Source organism: Schistocerca gregaria, chromosome X (genome assembly GCF_023897955.1).
Source record: "Schistocerca gregaria isolate iqSchGreg1 chromosome X, iqSchGreg1.2, whole genome shotgun sequence".
NCBI classification, from domain to species: domain Eukaryota; kingdom Metazoa; phylum Arthropoda; class Insecta; order Orthoptera; family Acrididae; genus Schistocerca; species Schistocerca gregaria.
In genome coordinates this window covers 561,865,079-561,885,999 of record NC_064931.1, presented here as the reverse complement: position 1 = coordinate 561,885,999, position 20,921 = coordinate 561,865,079, and the positions used below count along the sequence as shown (strand labels likewise).

At 36.2% G+C, this 20,921-nt stretch overlaps 1 protein-coding gene across 2 annotated transcripts in view; it reads right to left on the bottom strand.

Moving 5' to 3' along the window:
* LOC126299054 (protein FAM214A) overlaps positions 1-20,921 on the bottom strand; it is a 217,991-nt gene that overhangs the window by 20,037 nt on the left and 177,033 nt on the right. For both annotated transcript variants that reach the window (XM_049990711.1, XM_049990712.1), the window contains exons 10-14: positions 19,957-20,137; positions 17,978-18,722; positions 15,554-15,750; positions 13,848-14,008; positions 12,055-12,227 (exon numbers count right to left, since the gene is read on the bottom strand). In XM_049990711.1, coding sequence (XP_049846668.1) covers positions 12,055-12,227; positions 13,848-14,008; positions 15,554-15,750; positions 17,978-18,722; positions 19,957-20,137 — 1,457 coding nt within the window. The remainder of the gene's footprint in view (positions 1-12,054; positions 12,228-13,847; positions 14,009-15,553; positions 15,751-17,977; positions 18,723-19,956; positions 20,138-20,921) is intronic.

Here is a 20,921-nt window from a genome sequence, read left to right as displayed (position 1 = left end):
GTTTAAAAGAGCTTTGGAGGACTTACGGTCAAATAAGGCAGAAGGGATAGATAACATTCCATCAGAATTTCTAAAAAACGACTATTCACGTTGGTGTGTAGAATATACGAGTCTGGTGACGCACCATCTGACTTTCGGAAAAGCATCATCCACACAATTCCGAAGATGGCAAGAGCTGACAAGTGCGAGAATTATCGCACAATCAGCTTAACAGTTCATGCATCGAAGCTGCTTACAAGAATAATATACAGAAGAATGGAAAAGAGAATTGAGAATGCACTAGGTGACGATCAGTTTGGCTTTAGGAAAAGTAAAGGCACGAGAGAGGCAATTCTGACGTTACAGCTAATAATGGAAGCAAGGCTAAAGAAAAATCAAGACAAGTTCATAGGATTTGTCGACCTGGAAAAAGCGTTCAACAATATAAAATGGTGCAAGCTGTTTGAGATTCTGAAAAAAGTAGGGGTAAGCTATAGGGAGATACGGGTCATATACAATATGTACAACAACCAAGAGGGAATAAAAAGAGTGGTCGATCAAGAACGAAGTGCTCATATTAAGAAGGGTGTAAGACAAGGCTGTAGCCTTTTGCCCCTACTCTTCAATCTGTACATCTAGGAAGCAATGACGGAAATAAAAGAAAGGTTCAGGAGTGGAATTAAAATACAAGGTGAAAGGATATCAATGATACGAATCGCTGATGACATTGCTATCCTGAGTGAAAGTGAAGAAGAATTAAATGATCTGCTGAACGGAATGAACAGTCTAATGAGTACACAGTATGGTTTGAGAGTAAATCGGAGAAAGACGAAGGTAATGAGAAGTAGTAGAAATGAGAACAGCGAGAAACTTAACATCAGGATTGATGGTCACGAAGTCAATGAAGTTAAGGAATTCTGCTACCTACGCAGTAAAATAACCAATGACGGACGGAGCAAGGAGGACATCAAAAGAAGACTTGCTATGGCAAAAAAGGCATTTCTGGCCAAGAGAAGTCTACTAATATCAAATACCAGCCTTAATTTGAGGAAGAAATTTCTGAGGATGTACGTCTGGAGTACAGCATTGTATGGTAGTGAAACAAGGACTGTGGGAAAACCGGAACAGAAGAGAATCTAAGCATTTGAGATGCGGTGCTATAGACGAATGTTGAAAATTAGGTGGACTGATAAGGTAAGGAATGAGGAGGTTCTATGCAGAATCGGAGAGGAAAGGAATATGTGGAAAACACTGATAAGGAGAAGGGACAGGATGATAGGACATCTGCTAAGACATGAGGGAATGACTTCCATGGTACTAGAGGGAGCTGTAGAGGGCAAAAACTGTAGAGGAAGACAGAGATTGGAATACGTCAAGCAAATAATTGAGGACGTATGTTGCAAGTGCTACTCTGAGATGAAGAGGTTAGCACAGGAAAGGAATTCGTGGCGGGCCACATCAAACCAGTCAGTAGACTGATGACAAAAAAAAAGCATTAGTTGCCACTGAATAGTTTGGGTTGTATGGTTGTGGTCTGTGAGACATTTTCGATCCTGACTTTAGATCCAGAACTGTATTCAACATCTTCCAGGTGTTCCTGGTTCTGCTAAGTGTTCCAGATTGATGTCAGAGTGACACACTGTGAAAAGTGAGCATGGCAGAAGTTGACAGCACTTAATGAAATGTCACGAATGAGAAAGTTTCATGGACTATAACAATACAACCCAGAGGATTCACCACAACTAGAACAGCTGGTAGTAAGAGCCTTCACTGTATGACATTTGTGCATTTCAGGTATTTCCTTCCTGGATTACTCTTACGTGACGATATTTGAAGTATTTCCACCAGCAGTTACAATCACAGAAAGAGTTTTCTACGAAGAATATATACTGAAACTGGCTCCACTCTACAATAAATGTGGAAAACCATGCTTATTATGTAAAAAGGTATTGGCAGATGCGCACTTGCATATACAATAATTATCACTGTTACAGCTACACATTCGAAATTTGCATTGCATTGAATTGCATTTAATTATAACAAATTTTCACATTTTGTAAGAACATACATTTGTGAGCCCTTTTAATTTTTTTGACTTTTTTCCTTTGCTGTCAGATCCTATTAACATTCACTCAGTAATCTTAATCATAAAAAAAGAATTATTTCTTCATTTCATCTCATCTCATCTCAAACATGCTGCAAGTAATCTTAAAGTCTTGAAATGAATTTTCTCCAAATGACTCCATGAATTTCATACTGTAATAATCTTTTGTTTTCCTCAATCTTATTTAGTGCCATAAACACTGTAATAAATCTACCTCGTCTGTTGTTCTTTCTGTTGCGGAACTGCAGGACTGTTATAACACTCTTAGCCTCATAAATAGCATCAGCTAAATTAATGCACTTGTTTAATTCAGTGAAACAAAAATACAAATTAATCTTAGCCAGTGTAATACACTGCATAGAAGCACAGCCAAGCAAAAACCTATGAACATTTTAATTTTCTCAGGGTGAAACCATAAGCTATACTATAGATTCTAAAATATCCTACAAGGGGGCCACATCATAATTCATCATTGTATGGTTTGAGGCCATATGCAAGATACATTATAAAAATGAAATTTCCTGTGTTATTTTAAATAAGCATGTGCACATGTGCTGTCTTACAAAATTAGACTGTGAACAAAAGAGTGGAACATACATTGCAAATCTGAACACTTGCACCACAATTCATAAATTACTATCCCACAATTGTGCTAATAGTATAGAATCTCAAAAACTCTGTGCTCTTCAATGCCAACCTCTAGCAGTATATATTCCACTCTCAGTTGAACCTGTAAGACCTAGTATCTGCTAAGGAGTGCAGAATTTTTATACCTCTGTCTTACCTCAAGTTGTGGACCAATGCAGCAAGTGTATAGACTAAATTATCATTCCGAGTCTGTGTGTGTGTGTGTGTGTGTGTGTGTGTGTGTGTGTGTGTGTTTGAAAATTGCTGGCAGATTAAAACTGTGGGTCAGACTGGGACCCAAATTTGGGACCTTTGTCTTTTGTGGGTAAATGCTCTACCAACTGAGCTATCCAAGCATGCCTCATGACCCACCCTCACAGTTCCACTTCCACCAATATTACCTCTCTCCTGTATTCCAAACTTTGCAGAAGTTCTCCTAATACCTTGTGGGATGAGCACTCCTTGACTAAAGGATATACTGGAGAAATTTTTTAGGAAATTTGGAGGATAGGAGGCAGATACTGATGGAAGCAAAGCTATGAGAATGTGTCATAATTTGTGCTTGGATAGCTCAGTTGGTCAAGCACTTACCTGTGAAAGGCAAAATGTCCCAGCTTTCAGTTCCAAACCACCAGGAAGCTTCAGAGCAAATATCTGGCTAAGTGCATTAAAATAAATACAATGCTTTTCCCATATTCAAGTCACTAATTCAACAGACACTGTTTCCTGAGCTATACTTCTCACCACCCACCCTGTATCAACCCAACTCCTTCACTTCAATAAAGAGCATAATGATAATTTGGTGAAAGTATGGTAATGTGTGTACACACAAAAGGAAACAATTTTTGATTTTATGTTGCTCTTTATATTAATATATTGACTTATTTACACATTCTGTCTCTTTTGCATTGCAGGGTTTCATAAGTTATCGGACTGTGTGCTGCAAGTTTAAAGGAATGAGTGAATAATATACCATGTGAAAAGTAAATGCAACATATTTAACAAATATTTTATTATATACATTTTTTAGTGATTTGTGACATAATTAATAATTTCCTTGTAGTTTAACTTTGTTGATTTCGTGAAACTGGGAGTAGCTTTTTCAAGTATATATTTTTAAAGAAAGGATAGATTTTGGGGTAAATACTCAGAAAAATTTCAGGTCTCCCGCAAATGTGACACCATGAATAAGGGATTCTTCTTAAATGTGTACATGACAATCATTAGAGAAATTATATAGCTATATGAGTAAAACAGTTCCTTTTAACAATCAAGAACCAAACCATAAACTGTATGTACACAACAGACAACTCAGTGATCCAGTAACCAGAGACAAGCCTGGAGTTTGCTTAATTGTAATCAGAATTTCCAAGAGAGGTGCAGATGAGGTTTATGGGAACCCTGCTGTCCGTGCTATATAACCACAAAACAACAACAGCACAAGACAAAATTTTACAACTAATGCCATTTTACAAAATATTCAGATAGGAAGATTCGCTGAGTGCACAAAAAATGAGAAGAGTATTCACAATTCACAGTGACACACTGCAAGTTGTAAAACTCCATTACTCTTATGATAAATTCTAAAATATATAGGATTACATTTTAAGAGTAAGAACGATGTCTGAACAGTTGCAATACATTAAATGTTTGTGTATTATAATCATGGGAGAAACACTTTGCCACAGTGACATTATTTATCGTTACTGATTTAATTACTCATCCACTGTCTATGTTGTCAGTTTACATAGGTTACACATTTTCTTTTAAAATGTGTCACATTCCAGTCATTAGTTAATCACACCATACACTAATTAAATATTGTCTTTATTTGTGTGCATTTATGTATTTATTTATTTATTTTATTTATTTATTTATTATCCCCTTGCAATGAATGGGTATCATAATGCACAGAAATGAGGGTGGTGATTATATCTAATACATTCAGGTCTGGCTCCCACTTCCCTTAAATGTGGCTAAAAATTGTAACACACAGAAACAAAATATATAAGAGAGTACTCTGTAAGCATCAGCTTCACAAGGCTACTAATGTAATGAATACTTCTTGTTTATTTATTGCAGAACTTTTAAGGAAGTTCCTTTTTGAAACAATTATGGAAGTGTGTTACAAGGTACATGGTTACAAAAATGGTCAGGTCTTTTGTATGACATCTGCTTGATGTCCAGTTATTGAGTTACATCATATTCTTTGTCACTTTTCAAAAATGAAATATTATGGACTTTTCTGCATTACTCTGCAAAATTATGTGAATGCCAATAACTTAAAATAAAAGTTAATACATTCAAAATATTCCATTTTAGATACTGATGAAACTTCAAATTAAAAAAACCTCACATTTAGAAGCTTCTTAAAATACTTAAGTTTTTATATTAGAGAGAAAGCTTGAGTAAATTATAATACTTTTCCTGATTTCATTCATTCAGGAATTTCCTATGGAATTATCAACTGCAGTAACTCGCATTTAAGGAAGAAAAGATTTCATTGCATGAAGGTATGCAGTAAGATCATCATAAGGTGCTGGCTCGTGAACATATGAAGTTTAATGAGTTGGAAATTTTAACCACATATGCATTAAATTTCATGAGAACATTTATCATCCACTGAATCCTGAGTGAATAACAGCTACCATAATTATTATAATAGAATGAAAAATTATCTTGACTCTTTTTTTAAAAACTGATTTCACAGAAGTGTGTCAAACAATTCTGTTACCACAATCTTCATGCATTTACCTAATGATGCTAAATGCTTCACAGATATCACAACTGTATTTGAAGTGTGCGCAGGAAGTTCTCTCCATGCAAGCACTTTTTGTAAAAATTTCAGTTAATAAGTTTTGGCCTACATCGAAAATACAGGACAAATCATACATTGAATTGAATTTAATATGATCCTTTAGAAATACATTATTTACAATATATGAACATGTTTATATGAGTCATCAGAAACAGACCTCGCTTATTATCAGTTACTTCCTGAGACTGACTTCTTCTGTGTCATTAAGATCTTTACCTTTGTAGTGCCCCATAGAAGTAATTAACATTTAACATCTTTTATTGAGAAACAAGTTATGAATTCTTATGTCACAACTCTCTTGTTCAGTTTTTCCTGTGTCTTCTGTTTTACCTCATAGTTTAGCTCCCTGAAAAACGGTGCTGCTGATGTTTGTACACCATTAGTACCACATACTACAGCATGTTTCAAACTTTTTCCAGTGCATCCTTCTTAGCTGATTGCTTGCAAAATATATTGAAGCAATAAGCAGTCAGAGCAATAAGACAGCTGTGGAGTATGGAAGGGGACGATTGTAAAAACTGTCAAATCACCGATATACTATTACACCTAGTTTAGTCAGTAGTTTTTAGCAGTTTGCTGGTTCTAGTAACTTATATACTGGCTGTGTTCTTGGAAATGAAATCTGCTGATGTGTCCATTATCAGTGATGATTCACTCATCTCTTTTGATATGTATTAGTCCTTATACTGTAAGCTAGAGTATCAAAGTTTTCAGAAAATACTATGAGCTGCTCTTTTACAATACTTTTATCTACCCTACACCCAGTACCTATTTTAGTCTGTTTTTATTCGATAACTTCCAAACAGATTCTGCCTTCTGTCTCAGTCTTTATACTTCTGGTTTTGCATAATGGGCGCATTATTTCCATTCAAAATTTTCTCTCTTTTTTGTTAATTACTTCCATTATTGATTACAGACAATAAATAGTGTTTATAAATCTCTCACATAGCAAACTTTCTTTATAAAATGAATGAATTCTCAGAGTTATGTTGGACGCCTTAGTGTAAGGTCAGAGCAAACCACTTAGTTAAAAAAAAACACTCTTAAAAGAAAAAACCTGATACTTATTTCATAATGAAGAAATGTATTTTAATGTTAATTATGATAAGAAAAAATCTGACTAGTTTTAATATTATATATGACCTATTGTTCTAATATAATGGTAAAACAGTGTATACACTATCTGATCAAAAGTATCTGGAGATCCATAAGTAATGCTGAACTGAGCACAAGATGTCATGAGAAGTGGATTCGGCAATATAAAAGAGCCCAAGTAGTATTGTGTTGTCAGTAGACAAGCAGTAACGGCAGAGTTGGTTGGGCAGGAGAGCTTGGTGACTTCTAACATGGACTAACCACTATTTCAACCCTTCTACAGCTGTCCAAGCCAATGTTGGTGATGTGATTATGAATCTGAAATGTGAAGCAGCAACAACAGCTAAAGCAAGACCAGGCAGACCTCCTGTACTGACAGACAGGGACCACTGAGCATTGTGGAAGAGTGATGTAAAAAATGGCATGAAATCAACAGAAGTTATCACTCTTGAGTTATGAAGTGCTGCTAGCAGTCCATCTAGCACAGTGACAGTGCATAGGGAGTTAAAAATAAAAGGGGTACAATGGCTGATCAGCTCCTTATAAGCCACACATTATGAAATGCAGAAGGTGGGATGGCTCCACTTGCTACAATCCTGCTCCTTAAAGAATTTTTTTTTTTTTTTCCAATATGTATGTAAGCATATGCAACAATTGTGTGCAGTGATCAATTTCTCAATAAGGCTGATGCTCACAAAATTTCATTGTTCACCAAGTAATTGTGCGATTTCAAATTGCAAAGTAATTGTTATTTTTATCCACAAAAAATTTATTTCAATAGTAATGAAACATATTTGATACCTATAGAACATAGGAAGTTGGAATTTCCAGTCATCATGTAGCTATTATTTATAAAACAACATACCTCAATCAAAAGCCCTTTAGTTACTCTTTTAAAAAATATTTACTTTTTTCCAAAAACCTGTTTCAAATGATTATTTATAATTATAATTAACAATCATCTAAGAGTTGTGAATGTTAGATTCCGAGAACTGATGTCATAATTTAGTTGTCGGAGTTTTATTATTTTTTTTTTAACTGTACAATAAATTTGGGTATCTGAACATGATATTAATTAAGATAATGAATAAATTAGGAAAACTGAACCTTTACATTTTACATGAAAATCAGCAAATCTCATTGGAGGTGTACATGGTATTGACAAACATTTCATATAACTAGAGTAATTTTACAGCTACCTAATTACGATCATACTAAATTATTACTTTGTTCACTAGAATGGCATCTATGCTTTTAGTTAGAGACTGGTCAAATCATTCACTTTGACATCATCAAGTAGTCATTGCGTTATATTTGTATCGATAAAATCTGGATCTGCCTGTGAAAGTAGATTGTACAAATATTGCCACTGTCAGAATACTTCTTAGTCTAGTGGTTGTGTCAACCTGTGATTTACATTCTTAATGAAATCTTACAGAAGATTATGATTAGCATTAAATATGGGATTTTGTCCTGCTACCTGATTCTGCATTGTGTACATTCAAAACTTAGTTTAAAATTAGTAAAATTAGATTATAACCAGCAACCAGACAATAGACACCATGTGCTACCAAGGGCCAATCAATCACAGGTGAGGCATGTTACGATTTCTGTAGTCATTGCTAAGCAACATTTGAGTTAGTGGTAAGAGTGACATTGCTGGACAGTGACTGACAATGAGTGATTTGCAGTGATGGATCATGCTATGCCCAGTGCCAACCCAATGGAAGGATTTGGGCTGATGAATGCCTGAAGAAAGTTACCTGCTAGCCCTGACCTAGGCCCAATGCAACACCTTTGGGACAAGTTACATCATCAATTTCACTCCAGACCCCAGTGTCAAACATCAATACCTTCCCTGGTTGCTGGTCTTGAGAAAGAATAGGCTGCCATTTCTCTAGCGACATTCAGATTCATCACTGTATGTGTCCCCAGCAAAGCTCAAGCCATCCTAAAGCAGATGGTGGATACACCCATATTAGTCCACTAATACGGTGTCTTGATACATTCAGTCAGGTAGTGTATATGTTATCTAAAATGTTCATGTAGTACTGTATTCTTTCACTCGACTTATTTTATATCACTAGTACACTACTTTTAGAACACGTAATCTAAAGGACTAAATAAACAATCAAATCAAATTCACTTCTCATGGCACATAATCATCTGAGCCTAGATTCTAGAGATGTGTGTCTTTCACTAACTTCTTGTTCGTCACTTACTGAATGCCTTCCACAGATTTAGTTTCTCCATACAATTGCATATTTTGGAGATGACAATGGTTTCATCCACTGAAGCACATTTTTTAATTTACATTATAAAGCACTGATGCTTGTTCTAATACCAGTAACTTAGGCTTGTTTTAATATTCTGTACCAATTATTTTGTGGCAGAAGGTGGCACTTTCTATGCATTAGTATATGGATCTACCAGGAAATCCATCTCTTATTAACTGTTCTTGTCCACCACAAAAAGTAACAAGTATAATTAAAACATATGGATGCAGTGTTTTGATCTTGACAAGGGTATGTACAGAGTGATTCAAAAGACATGTCCCATAGCAAAATTAGGGTGAACTGTAACTCCACTTACAAACTTTTGGAGGTTGCAGTATGGACCAAAACAAGAAGAAAGTTTAGTGAACATGGGCTTTAAAATGCATACTTTTTCATCTTCACTACCATCAAATACATCTCTTCTACTGAAGAAGTGCTCATAGCTCATAAGGTATGCATTTTGTAGCCCAGTTTTACAAGACTTTTTTCTTGGTTTGGTCCATACTACCATCTCCGAAAGTTTGTTGGAGTTTTGGTTCACCCTATTTGTCCTATGTGACATAACTTTTGAATTACCTGGTATTAAAAGAAAGTCCTGGAGCAAAATACTATTAAAACATCACAATTTTGACTTAAAAACTGCTGAAACTAATCTGCCGAACTCATGAATGGAACTACAGTAGAATCAATCTCTAACTATAAATTCCTTGGAAGTGTTGATTTAAAGAATGCTAACATGGGCTGTACTTTACAGCAAAATGAAGCAACTTTTTTCGAAGAATTAAAAAATCTTCTATGGAAGAGGTAAATATGGTACCCAAAATAAACAATGCTGAACACTTGCTGTCAATCCTCATTTACATGTCAGAAGTTTAAGGTCTACTAGACAGTTAAAAATAAATTTAATTTCTGCTGCTTTAGTTTTCAGAATTGTGAACCAAAAACAACTAAGGATAAAACTAGAAGTGAAGAAGGAATGAAAAGTCAGCATTGAAGAGTATATTCATGACATCATATGCCATTTTACATGTTATTGGTATGACTAATTAATGTCTTCAGCAGAAAGGAAAAAAGATTATTTAAACTTTATTAAACTGTACTGTGTCTCCATATATAAAAACCAACTCTATGTTGCCACTCCTACCTCAAAGTCCCACTGCTGCAGTCAACAAATACTGCAAGAATCCATACAATTCACAGTATTATAACAATGGCAACATTCAGTTTCTGTACTTTCCAAAACTCTTTCTCCATTAATGGTTAATGCTGCTCAGAACTGATCAAACAAGTGTTTGTATATTTAGAAAACTAGGAGTTTACCATTTTCTTCAATGGAAAACAATCATGTTCTTTGCAAATATGACAAGCACATAGTTCACTCACTGAGGTGGTTACCAAAAGACAGAATCGTCTGGTATCATGACATGCAAGTAAAAATACAGACATCTGTAAGTTTCATTGGTGGTCTGACATGGCACCGAGTGCGAACAATACATTTCTCCTTACAGCAGCTACCTCAGCACATAGTAGGAAGGAAACAGAGTTTGTTGCCCCACCATTGATGAACACATGTAAGAGAAGTAGAGAGTAAATTTGGAATGGACAGGTATAGTTGCATGCTTTTTAAAGGACTATACAAACATCAGACTTAATCAGTTTATGCAAACAATAAAATGTTTGAAAAGCTATATGGACAGACACTTCTCCAAAATACATGTCCAGTGCCTTAATCAAACAGATATCCTTCAGTGATTAAGACAAGACATTCAATACGTGCGATTCAAATCCCCATGTGGATAATCCGATTTGTATTTCTCTGCATCACTGAATACAAATACTGGCTGGTTACTTTGAGATGACACCATTCTTGCCGAATTGGAGCTTGGCTCCATCTCCAATGAGCTCACCGTCAAAGAGATGTTTCACTCTTCTCTTTCTTTCAACCACTGCACCACCTCCACTGGTAAGTACTGGATACAAAAGTCGATGTGACACATGCTAAAGTTTTTAAATAGCAACGAATCCCTCACAGAAGGAAAAAAAACTAAGAGAAAGTATTGCCTTTGTTTTGAAAATGAGGGTACACTCTTGCATCAGATGTATCAGCTGACAGAAATCTCTTGCACAAAAATCGAAATACATCACACTAAGATCACATTTCTCTCTCATTTTATTGGTAGACTATGAGCAGCATGGACACCTGAGCAACTGAAAACTGTACGTTTGTGTAATACAGACATTTTATTTGTCACAAATTCTCAACATCAGGTTAAAAAAGATGTATTTTGTAGGTTGCACATTGTGACGACTCTTTCTCAGCGATTTCTTTACCAGTCCTTACAAAATCATAGTTTACATTAATGTCCTAGGTTGACCCATTTTTTTTAATTTGCCAGTAAGACTATTTCATATTGGGTCTTAATGCGATTAATGTTTTTAGTTAAATTATACTGAGGTTAGTAAATTTTCAACATGTAAAATAAAAAATACTTGCACAATCAAACAGTGGAAACTCCAGGTTGGAAAATCAACAAAGTAAGTAAAAGATAGATTGCTACTTACCATAAGGATGACATTAAGTTGCTGACAGGCACAATTAAAAAGACAGTTACACAGTAGCTTTCAGCCACAGTCTTGTCAGAAAAAGGACACACACACACACACACACACACACACACACACACACACACACACACACACCCCTCATTCACACAAGCAAGCACACTACACATACATGACTGCCAACTCTAGCAGCTCCAGCCACTGGCATTCTGGTCCAAGCTGCCCAAGTTGGCAGTCATGGCGCATGAGGTGCGTTTGCTTCTCTCTCTCTCTCTCTCTCTCTCTCTCTCTCTCTCTCTCTCTCTCTCTGTGTGTGTGTGTGTGTGTGTGTGTGTGTGTGTGTGTGTGTGTGTGTGAGAAGTGTCTTAATTGTGCCTGTCCACAACTTAACATGTCATATTTATGGTAAGCAGCTGTCATCATCGAGTTGCCACCACCTGGTGTCTAACATCTTAACAAACAGCACAGCATTACATCCACAACAACATTTTTATTACTTTTAAATGATTTTAGAAGGTCACAAAACTTCTCAATGTATAACACAGTTTTTATTGTTAAAGTGTCAGGAGAGAGAAACAAAAAAAATTACTTACAAGGTAGGGTGTAGAAACTTTATCATTATCCCCCAAGGTGTAAAAAAACACTGTGACAGGCAGCACAAGATGACGTGGACAAAATGAGCCGCTGGCACCGAGATCTGCAGTGAAGCCATGGACTGTGCTTACAGGTTCCAATCTTCCATTCAGGACAGACTCTTCAAAGCTACCTGCAAGAGAAAGATGCACATCCTATCAAAAGTGAAAAAGAAATATATTAAAAAGTACATAAGGTTGAGGTAATTAAAACATTTAGAAGTATTAGGAATATTTCACACTTTCAGTTTAGTAACAAAATGTTGAAATTGCACAATTCTCTTTTTTTCAGGCTATTCAATATAGTGGAAGTCCATTTTTATGTATTAGTAACCTACATTTATATAGCTCTAAATTTATAACTATGAGCATAGTGCACACAGTAATGTGTGAAGATTGCACAGTAATATTCATACTGTGGATGTAAGTACAAAAGTGTGTTAGAAGTGTGAAAAGACAATATTGAAAAAAGCAGCTTTATGTTAGTACTGGGTGGAAGTGCAGAGTCTGCAAATGGAAAAATCTATTACATTTATGACTGATGAAGTCAAAGATTCATTAGTCAAGCTCCATTTGGTCCCAAAAAGTTTTATGGCACTTATTGTGACTTGTCTCTTCTCATCATTTGCAAAGTAAGTAACTGGCATGATGGAGCCAACAAAGGAGCTCTACCTACACTAAGACCGAGTGCAATTGCATCAATTCAGTTGGAACACTGTTTTTATTCAATGAATGGCCTTTGAAAAAAACACTCCATTATTTACATCAGGGCAGTAATTTCCACTTCTGTTTGTCACATCTCTGCACACCTATCAAGAACAATTGCTTTTGTCTCATCTGATGAGTAACTACATTTATCAGTAATAAGAAGAAATTGTGCCTTCCATTTTAAAGGAAATGTTGTATCCACACTACAACAAATGCAATGCAAATTATGGTAGTATTTAGATATATTTTTCAGAATTTGAGAGTGTTAATGCTTAATTAGTGCTTAATATGAATCATTTTCAGCAGCAGTCCTGATATAAGGGTGATTAATCTCACATCTACCAGCAGTGAGGAGCAATCAGGAGAATTAAGGAAAGACAGGAAAGAACAAAAATGTGAAAAAATGATAAACGAGAAGCTATACAGATTCCAGAGGTAAGGAGGAGTTACCCAAGACTTTGAATTTGGCGTAACCCAAGAGCACTGAGAATTCTTATGGAAACAATGGGAGAAAGACTTAAATTCAGGGTACAAACAATGGGCAGTTAGTAAAGCAAAGTTAAAAATTTGAGCTTAAACCTCAGTAGATGCACAGTGTAAATTTCAGTGAAATTTGTTGCATTTTTTTAAGAGAATATGACAAAAACTAGGATTTTCTTGAGGAAGTAGGAGAGGGAACTCCCCTGCTCAGGCTGAAAACATGCTCCAAGAATCAGTTACTTTGATTAGAGAAATCTAGTTGACAAATCAACACCAAATTATTCCCCTATGCATTTGACAAGTTACATATTACTTGGTACCCTTATTAAACCTACTGTTTTGTTCAATGGCGAAACTTTAATAATAAAAGGTGTTCTAAGAAGTATTTTCTTATGGCACATGGGAGGAAGGAGGGGGGAGAAGCTTTCTGTGTTAGAGCATACTTTATTAACAGCTTAATTAACTCAGGAATACTTATGACCATAACAATTTCTTTGAAGTAGCTACACAGTCCCACTTTACAAATACAATCTATAGCAAAATTTATAGCCAAACCATAGTCTTACCTAACAAAGATGAACAAGGATAACCACTGTATCTCAGTCGTTGAAAATCCTCACGAGCATTCTCGAGGAAATTGCCAGGTGGTACAGTATCAACTGGACTTGGTGTTTCAGCATCATCACTACTTGTACTTTGACTGTCATCACTACTTTCAAACAGAGCACTGAAGACAAAGAATATCATGGTTGTGTAACTGTTTGAAGCTTAAAGCACTGATAAAATAGTATACATTTAAACCAGTAGAAGGAAAATGTTGGCTCACATTAACACTTGTTCTAACAATCTTCAATAAAATTATTTTCTAATGTAAGACTGGTATTCAGCTAATTGCCATCACCACCAGCTTCTTTTTCAACAGAAGATTAATATACTGCAAAAATAAGTTACAAATCAGAGTGATATGTAGTCAATTTTGAGAAATAATAAAAATAATGGTATGTAAATATTATGTATCATCACATCAACAAACAATCTGATACCTAGCACATACTGTAAGCACACACGAGGGGTGAAATATAAATACATAGTTATCAGCAAAACAGTCTGTGAATGAACAGACATTTTCAAGTAATGATAGCACCTGCTACTCGGTTGGTGTTTTGACCCTACACCTCTTTGCCATTCTCTCAACTAACTAGAACTTGTGCAGACACAAAGGAATTAAAGAAAGTAGCTGCCAGTGGGTGTTGATTTATATCAACAGACAAAGTTGAAAATTTTGGCCAGACCTGGATTCAAACCCAGGTCTCTTGCTTACTAGGCTGATGCGATGACCACTACACCATCCAAACACAGTGCTCACAGCAATCCCATGTACTGCACTAGCACACCTCCCGTCAGACCCAAATTCTCAACTTATATCACACACTGCTGAGCTGTGCCCTGCTCATTAGCCGCATTACTCACTGCATCTTGCCGATTCCCATAAGAATTCAAGCGTGGTGTACACTTGCACTTAAGGGATCACTGGCCAACAATGCGTTTATTATGTACGTTACCAAGCGGGAAAGCGCCGGCAGACAGGCACAATGAACAAAACACACAAACACACACACACAGAATTGCTAGCTTTCGCAACCGATGGTTGCTTCTTCAGGAAGGAGAGGGAAAGACTCAAGGATGTGGGTTTTAAGGGAGAGGGTAAGAGTCATTCCAATCCCGTGAGTGGAAAGACTTCCCTTAGGGGGAAAAAAAGGACAGGCGCGCACGCACACGCACACCCACACCCACACACACACACACACACACACACACACACACACACCCAAGTCTGTGTATGTGCGGATGGGTGTGTGTGTGTGTGTGTGTGTGTGTGTGTGTGTGTGTGTGTGTGGGCGCGCGCGCTAGTGTACACCTGTCCTTTTTTCCCCCCTAAGGGAAGTCTTTCCGCTCTCGGGATTGGAATGACTCCTTACCCTCTCCCTTAAAACCCACATCCTTTCTTCTTTCCCTCTCCTTCCTGAAGAAGCAACCATCGATTGCGAAAGCTAGCAATTCTGTGTGTGTGTTTGTGCGTTTTGTTCATTGTGCCTGTTTGCCGGCGCTTTCCCGCTTGGTAAGTCTTGGAATCTTTGTTTTTAATATATTTTTCCCTTTTTAGAACTTGTTAGTTTCTCAAACGAACAGTTAAAGAGCAACAGGAGTTTCAAGAGACATTTGCATGTAAAACTATTATAGTATATTACAGACAGAACTAATAGCAACAAACCTGCGAATAGCTGAGACAGAATTTAGAGTGCTGTCGAAGTCAAATCGTGTTGTGGAAGTAGTACGTCTAACAGGCGCAGGACTTGATGTCAGTGGCAACCCAGTACGACAATGGAAAACCATAGATGCTGCAGAGTCAAGTGAACGTCTAAAACGTGCCTTGTCCCTTGCTGATGGCACCTGCCAATTGTGATTTACCTGCACAATATTATTTCATTACTACCAATTAATTTCAGATACAAGCATAAATTATTTTCATTTTTATTTACGTCTACTGTAAATGATTTAGCTTCCACACTTCCATGTATACTAAAGTACTGGGGGGGGGGGGGGGGGGGGGGGAGGAGGAGGAGGAGGAGGACAGAAAGGAAGTGTTCAAAGCAGGGTTTCACTGTTCAGCACCGTTTGGAAATATGCTGCTCAATGCTTCAACCACTGGTCAGAAGTTCTCTCTTCTCTTACAAGTGTGTATTGTACTAAATATTCTCCACTTCCAAAAATTGCAATACCAAGACAAAATAATGACTTTTACACAGATTAGGCACACGACAACAAACAAACTATAAAAATTACATAATTGTACACAAGATGTAACAAATCCAGCATTGTGCGAGGCCTGTCATGCACAGCAATTAGAGAATCTAAAGATTGTAGCATGGAAGCAATGACGACTTTAATACGATCCTGCGAAATCTGCCTTCAAGTAGCTTGCACAAAAGCCCACAATACAATTAAAATGGTGCTTAAGGGATTTGATTCTCAAACTTTTCATTTTTATGCTATACCGATCAACAATGAAGACGGCTACATGTTTGTAACTACAATGACATCCAACAGGTGCACTGCTATCACTAAGAAATTAATGTGGGCCATACTGAAGTCTGAGGCAAATGTGGTTTCTGGACAATTGAATCCAAGGCAACTGCATTGGCATTATCAGCCCAGACCAACAGCAAACACTGTTAACCACTGATACTTATAAAGTGCAACAGTAAATGCTATAGATGATACTGTATAATCCATGATCTTCACGCAAACAAGATGACAGTCCTCATATGTGGTGGCCACATTGCATGGTCCAGAACCCTTCCATTTCTGTGTACAGCACTCAGCTGCCTACAAGTTCATCTCGTGCACCTTTGATCTACTTGCATGCCTTGTATCATCCAAAATGCCATGTCATAACAAACCAATTACCAAGACCATTCTGTTCTATTAAAAATCCTTTGCATTCTCATTCTGTGCACTTTCATGTTGACAAAGCTTAGTGGAGTGTGCTTTCCCCTTTTCCACTTTGACAGTTCCTTGTGGGGTGAACTTTCCAGTTCCAATAACGTGGGTGCTTCTGGAGCTATATGTAAGTCATCTGTATGCAGTTTCTACCATGTCTACCTTCGAGACTGTTCTGAACATTCTCTGCTTTCCGATTCATTCATATACTTCATTTTGGATGCTGTGATTTTTGCAAATGTTACTGAAGTAATAAGCCTCTATAGGTCTTATTTTTAATCAGATATAAGTTAGCAAACTAGAAATATGGATTAATTAAATATCAAATGCAACAGAAGGACAGACTGTTCAACAGAGACTTATGATATGCTTAATGCACCATGTCATTACATGGATTTTCTCAGAATAACAAGCACTTGGAAAAAACCTATATTTCTTATTGTAAAAGGTCAAACAGCTGATTTTAAAGATTTCCTTCACAATCAAAAGCACACACTGCTATTGGACTGAAAACAATAAAGGATAGTGACTGCTGAAAATTTAATTTGGAGGAACAGTGTGTCCTAATGCTAAATCTTAGTTGCAATGAGGGTTATCTTTAGAAATTGAAAGTATAGTTTCGTACTAAGTCAAAATTCTTGTTGATATTCACACAATTATACCTGATTCTGTCTATAACACAGGTTGAAAATGAAATCCCTCATACTTTAAGAGTTTTTCATATGGCCCTGATAATAATGATAAAAATATTCTTTTTTGTCATCTCCAAATATTTACTCTTTTCAACAAAGCACAGCTGAAATGTTCATTTAATAAATGCTTAACAGTTTCATGGATCATAGTGCAGAATTCAACATCAAAACAACGCAATGGCATGGTCATGTTCATGATGATGCAAATGGAGATTGTACAAAAATAAATTTATGTCAATATTAAAATTTTGCATTAACCTACTCAGATCAAAATCAATACACTAAATCACAGTAACATGCAATTTCAGTTCATATACTTTTACTCGAAGTGTTGAGATACTGTCATCTATTCAAAGATTATATTACTGTAGTTTCAACAGTTACCATTAAAATTACACCAATATTTATTAAAAAATATGTGAGGTTATTATCTGCACAACTGTACAGTAATTTAGTGCTATATTAGAGGAAAAAGCACAGTCATAAATTACATTATTTCTTACCTCTGAGAGACTTTTTATTTCATTGTTGAGGTTTTTTGTAACATTTGTACATTTAGAGCCATAATTTACTGAAGTTAAATTTCCCACAGAAAATTTTGCAGAGCACTCTGTATCACTTTGCAGTGATGTATCTGGTAAGTTGCCATCTTCTTGTGAACCAGTCTGAATTTCACGAACACACTTAAAATGATTATCTGTCTCCAATGTTGTCTCCCAAGTCCTGACTTCTGAACGACCCTCTGATAGTTGAGCTGATAATTTGGAACAAGTGTTTTCTGCACCTTTGTTTATGGCTTTTTGCTCACTAACCAAAACTGAAGTTTGTACTGAAGAAGGCAATTCACTTCTTCCTATAATACTGATGTCTGAAGTATCACAGTCTTGCAAATTTATAGATTTCATTCCTGTAATGATATCACAATGAGATTTACTGTTATCACAGTCATTAAAAGCACTTTTACTTGTACTAAGTTTGTGTTTATTTTTTAAAACTTTCTCCGACAACACCAAAGGTTTCTCAAATGTCAGTGCTTCTTCCTGATTTTTGCCCTTCCCACACACTCGCTGAAAACCTTGGTCATCGGATGAGGTAGATGAAACATGTGTCCTATACACATCGGAATAACTTCTTGAACTGCTTCCCACTGAGGCCTGCTTTGATAGAATATGCTCTCTCATATCTAAAGTTTTTTTCAGCCCTTTATTTGCACCCTGAGTGAATGAACGAGATGGAGCATTTTTATCCCTAAAAGGAAAGAAACAACACATTAATACATAATCAAAGTTGATTACCGCCTGTCTAATAAAGTAATCTATGATCACAAATAATAGTAATGGAGTTGACAATTATTCTGATCTTGAAACTTCCTGGCAGATTAAAACTGTGTGCCGGACCGAGACTCGAACTCAGGACCTTTGCCTTTCGCGGGCAAGTGCTCTACCAACTGAGCTCCCAAGCACGACTCACTTTTGTCAGTCCTGGATTTGTACCCAGACAGCTGCCTTTCACAGGCAGCACATACAACTTTTACTATGAGTATGCAAGTTTGGAATTAATAGAAAGATACCTGTAGCATGTTGAAATGCTAAATCTGTTTTAGAGGTACACTTGGGTATCACAATTTGGTAGTGTACTGAGTAACAGACCAGTCTCTGGATTAAATTTCTGGTCAAGAACAAAGTTTTAACTAGTCTTACATAAACAGTGCATGTATTTTCAATTTTGTGACTTTACTGTAATATCTGTGTAAAAATTATTTTCTTTTTTATTTTCACGTATAGGATTCATACGTTTAAACAATAAAACTGAAGAAAGTATGACACATTCAGTAGTTATTGCTTAAAAACATCAACAGTCCTAAGTAAGGATTAAAACAACATCCAATAATCGCTATTTTAAACTATGGATTTGAAAAATTTATGTTTATATGACAACTACAGTTCCATGCAGCCTCTGCTAGCAATAAAGAGAGAAACCACAAATCATCATAACATGTGGAAAGAACAATACATAATGTCAATTACTTAAGGAATCATGTTTGGATGTATAATGTAATGAAAGGTTATGTATTCTAAATGTTTACAGGATCACTGTTACTGAGGGTGCTTTACCAACAGCAAAAGAATATGTCACGCAAAACAATTCCTCAGTTTGCTCAAGACGGGAAAAAAAAAAGTTCTCTTCACAAAAATGAAACACAAGCAAGCAAGAAAGAAAGAAAGAAAGAAAGAAAGAAAGAAGCCACCCAATGACACAGAGCTCCTTATATATTTTTTGATGGCGATCTGAACCCTACTCAAAATTTTTGTTCCTTCTAACATTGCCTTCACTACAGTTTATTATGAGGCATCTTGCAAGATCAAAGTCAGATAATGTGCCAAATATTATTTCATTGGGGATAGAGAGATGAACACTGATGAATTTCTTTTGCAATTCTACAAGAATTCCAAGGAACTACAATCCTAAAAAAATATAGTACCTGAGCACTGCTAACACTTCTCCCAATTCTTTGTTGCTGAGCTCCAATTTTTTGGTTGTGCACTGACCATTCTTTGTGTAATCTGACTCTAGATCCAAGTCGTCATCATCTCCACAACTGCATCTGTGTTTACCCGAACGTGTGCAGGGATTTCTCATTCGATCATCGACAACCCCATGAGCTGAAAAAAAAAAATAAGTGTAACTCAGTATCAAACAATAAATAGCCTTTAAGTAAACGAAATAGCATAAATTACCAAGGTGTTGAGCGATTGAGGAATGTGTAAACTTCATGATACTTTTCAGTAATACATGTTTACCAGTAATCTCAATTATCCTTTGGTCAAATACAGATTGTGAAATTGCTAACAACTGAAGAAGGAAATGACAACTTAAAAATGTTATGCCAGACTAACTCTTAACAGGTCATATATGAGAAGCACACTTCCACGGACTGTCGGTGCTATATGAACCTAATTACATTTTTTAACTTGTCACTTTGTGGGGCATTAATTATTCTTACCTACAACTAAAGGGAGAAGTTCTATCAGTACATAAAAGGTCATTTTATACTATAATTATTCTGTCATTAGTTAAAACAGTGGACAAATCCTTATTTTAATTAAGGACAGCTCTGCCATCAAAATAAAAAATACAATCATTTAAACAATGTTAAACCAAAATTAGTACATTACAAGTACCATGTGCAGGCAGGTCCACATGCCAGAGCACAAAGCTGTGTGGTCAGTTCACAGATATGGATGAATAACTTATCTTTGTGGGTGGATGCAGATAACCCATGATCATGTTGTGGTGCTTCAAATGTCTAAGCTTATGGTCATTTACATCCAACCCTGTGTTTTGTTAACATTCCAACAGCATGGCAGGTTCATGCAGGATGACTCGCTGTCAGCTCTAGATACATACATACCTACATAAATCCTTGTTCCACAGATCATGAATACG